Here is a 3987-nt window from a genome sequence, read left to right on the forward strand (position 1 = left end):
ATATATATATATATATATATATATATATATATATATATATATATATATATATATATATATATATATATATATATATATATATATATTATGTATTTGTAAAATATAAGAAAATTTGATGTGTTAAAATTACCTTCCACCCCTTTGGAATTGAGAAGCCATTGAAGATAAAGTCATTGATGGCTTCTCTGAATGCTCCTTGAAGTGGAGGTGCAAGTCTCATTACTTCACAAGCTACATTCCAAGAATATTTCATCTTATTGATGTCATCCCAATTTAATAACTCTCCTTCTGATTTTGTTTTTGCAATTTCCATTTGTTCTAAATCAATTGCATAATAGAAACACAACTATGAGTATTTAATATTTATATCATCAATAATCAAACCATTTAGTGAGCACTATAATTAAATAAAATCAATACAATTTTACTTTAACATTTTAGACACAATTTCATTGGTTTATATTTCTATTAATTTGGGTATAAAGGTAGATTTTTATCTTTTAGAAAAACACTTCTGTTAATTATAACACGTTTAACATTTAAAATTAGATTGAAATAAAAATTAAATTTTTAAAAATAATAATGACTAATTTTATGTTAAATTTCCTTTTTAAGTACTTTTTTGAATTAATTTTTAAATTTGAATTATAGCTTAGGGGTTTACGTTTTTTATTCATGCAATGTTCAAGTCTAAAGTCAAAGTTAAAACTAAAGTCCATGTTAAAGTCTTATTATATATGTACACCAACAAGTCTAAATTCTAGCGTAGGGGTCTATGTTCAAGTCTCATTTAGAAAAATTAACCTTAAAATTTTATTTGATGTACCAAAAAAACTTAAATATTTATTTCAATGTCAACTTTCATAAGAGAAATGTTTCTTGTGGAAGTGTATGTGGTTAAAAAATGTTTGGATACACATATACAAATGTATTTTCCTATTTCTTTTCATACATTGATGTAAATTATTGAAGAGTTGCGTATGAATATTGGACTTATGAAGAAAAAAACATTAACCTCGAAATACGATTATAATAATAAAATATTAATGAAGTTTGAATTATCAAAGTTTAGTTACAAGGATAGTCAAGTATAGTATATGTCTATACTTTGTCCAAATTTTAATAAAAATAGCTAGAGCTCTAAAAATGCACATGATGATGAGGTTAGCATTGAAAATATTTATTAGTATTAATTATGTAAACTAGTTCTTAATTTAAACGCCAATCGAATCAAGTAAAATTTCGTGAGAGATTGACATTGTATATGTTGAATGGAATGAGACAAGAAAATGACATGTGGTAGGGCTTAAATAATAAAAGTCATAGTTAAGGGTTCTTGAAAAGTAAAGAAGAAAAATTATACAAAGTTTTCGTAAACAAGAGTATTGATTTAAATATAAGTGGTAGACATATTTTCAAACAAAAAATGATCAATGTCTTAAATATGAGTAAAATAAAATATAATAATGAATATAAATATTACTCATTCACTTTTAAAGAGTTTTCTCTTAGTAGTATATATGGAAGAGTTTCATTATCATTTAACAAAAAGGAAAATTATTTTTCTTTTACTTCATTTAATATACATATACCAACACAACTCTCCCTTACTAGAGTTTAAGGAGAGTAAATATATACAATTTTTCCTTAAAAAATGAAGATGGTTGATTTCAGAATTTGAACTGATGATCTCTAAATCCTTAGACAATTAAAATTACTAAAATTACCCTTATGTCGAATCTCACTCTCCTAACTAGGGTAATATTATTAAAACCGAAGTTGAATAATACCTAACCATTGTCTCTCATTTTTTATTTAATATTATATTCACAAAACATTTTGATTACTAAACTTGCCCAAATTTGAAACTCCTTATATGATAAAGTATATAAATCTTTTAGAAAAGGTATTAACATTAACTATCAATCAAAAACTTATTAACTAAATATTTCAAGATTTAGTATGTGATATCTTAAACTTAATCAACAAACTCCATTGAAACAAATAAAAACCATAAAGAAAATGAATAAATAAACTGACCTTGATAAACTCTATCATAAATATGAGGTAGTTCTCCAAGATATTTGACAATGAAAGTGCATGTAACACTAGCAGTGTCATGTCCTCCAATCAAAAGGCCAAGAATCTTATCAGCAATATCCAATTCATTCATATATTGTCCATCTTCATTGCATGTTAATAACATGTGTGACAATATATCTTGTGTTGGTGTTGCTTTTCCTTCAGCCAAATCCACTTTTCTAACCCTAATGATTTTCAATAACTCTTTTCTTATGAATTTTGAGGCCTTGATGGCTTTGTTAAAAGGTGTTCCAGGAAAATCAATGGGCAATGATATGATTCCAGTGCCTAATAGATGAAAAGGGTCTGCAAATTTTGCTACATGATTTTCATCTTCAATGCTCATGAATAAACGGCAAGCCAATAAGAATGTATACCTATGTTGAGTGTTGCCATAAAAACATATATAGAATTAGGGGAAATTAAATAATAGAAATTTGGACAAATAATTATAACATTTTTATATATATACAAAGAGATTCATTGGTGTACAATGTGATAGAAGAGAAATGTAGCAAAAGAGAGAGAGAGACAAATGTCACTCTATTAATATAAAAATGATGAAACCATAAATGAACTATTTAATTAAAGAGTGAGATGAGTTTTGTTGCAAATGTTATAGCAACTATGATAAAGATGATGCAGTGATGTATCAACAATGTGTTGAGATAGTGGTGTAAGGCCCTACAGAATTTCTAAGATCGATGGTTCAATTCATAGGAGCAATACTTGTTGGGAGGGCAGTCACGAACCTTAGTTCCTTACCCAGAAAGGTGAGAATAATGAGGTAAGGTTTCACTAAATTCCCACATACTTGTTAGGAGCGACGAAACATAATATAATAAGACATTTTTATAGTAAAATCGTAAAGAGAGATTAGTTTTAAAAGGGGTTATACCAAAAAAATGTTATAGTAATGAATGAATGATCACCTCTTAGCCAAGGGGTAAACGGTTACTTGAGTCTTATTCTCCCAAAAAGAACCAAAATGTTTGTGTGCAATAACATCCATAACACTAACATAACGTTGTAAAGCTTCAGGTTTAAGAAACTGAGGTAACAACTTTCTCATCTTCTTAGACTCTTCCTTAGAACTTGTCTGAAGAGATGTTGGAAAAACCTTATTCACATTATCAGGCCACCATGACGTCACTAACTTATTCTCATTACAAAACAAGAACTTGTTACATGAAGCTCCACAAAACACTACTATAGGTTCACCAAGAAGTGAAGTCTTGAATATTTCAGATGAATATTTAACCATGCGGTCGAATATGAATTTTTCAGGGTGACCCTTCCATCCTGTGGACAAAAACTCTAGGGTCTCACCAATCATAGGGTACCCTATGCTACCAGGTGGTAAGTTAGGGGCAGTGAAGGGTATCCTGTGTTTGTAGAAAAGGAAGAAAAGTGAGACTGAGATCAATGAAACAAAGAGAAGGAGAAGGGATAGGTACAATTGTTCCATGCTTTTTTTGCTTAGGTGAAAAAGGAAGAGAAAGTTAATAATGTAATTATATATATATATATATATATATATATGTATGTATATATATATGTATATATATATATGATATGTTTATAAGTTGAAAGGGGTGGTATTATTGGCATGTATATATGTATTGCTTTTTTGCCGGCTATTTATAGGCGAAATATTAGGGAGGTGCAAATTCGTGGGGAAGAAAATTAGGTGCAATTTCGTGGGGAAGTGAATCAATACCAACATATTCTAAGAGTACAGCAATGATCAACGGGCGTTGGTTCAAGTGGTACATGTTTGATTCCTCTTAAGCAAGAACTCGGGTTTGAGTTTTGTGGATGGAAAAAATGTCCGTTGGGAGAGTTAGCCATACGTACCTGTGGATGTTCTCAGCTCGGATAAGATTGTTTCCAGTGCGAGGATAC

At 29.0% G+C, this 3987-nt stretch overlaps 1 protein-coding gene across 1 annotated transcript in view; it reads right to left on the bottom strand.

Moving 5' to 3' along the window:
* LOC109333199 (beta-amyrin 28-oxidase-like) overlaps nucleotides 1-3574 on the bottom strand; it is a 4820-nt gene extending 1246 nt beyond the window's left edge. Inside the window, exons 1-3 of the mRNA XM_019568537.1 lie at nucleotides 3015-3574; nucleotides 2041-2459; nucleotides 131-318 (exon numbers count right to left, since the gene is read on the bottom strand). Coding sequence (XP_019424082.1) covers nucleotides 131-318; nucleotides 2041-2459; nucleotides 3015-3550 — 1143 coding nt within the window. The 5' untranslated portion in view covers nucleotides 3551-3574. The remainder of the gene's footprint in view (nucleotides 1-130; nucleotides 319-2040; nucleotides 2460-3014) is intronic.

The sequence above is a fragment of the Lupinus angustifolius genome, chromosome LG18, assembly GCF_001865875.1.
Source record: "Lupinus angustifolius cultivar Tanjil chromosome LG18, LupAngTanjil_v1.0, whole genome shotgun sequence".
NCBI classification, from domain to species: domain Eukaryota; kingdom Viridiplantae; phylum Streptophyta; class Magnoliopsida; order Fabales; family Fabaceae; genus Lupinus; species Lupinus angustifolius.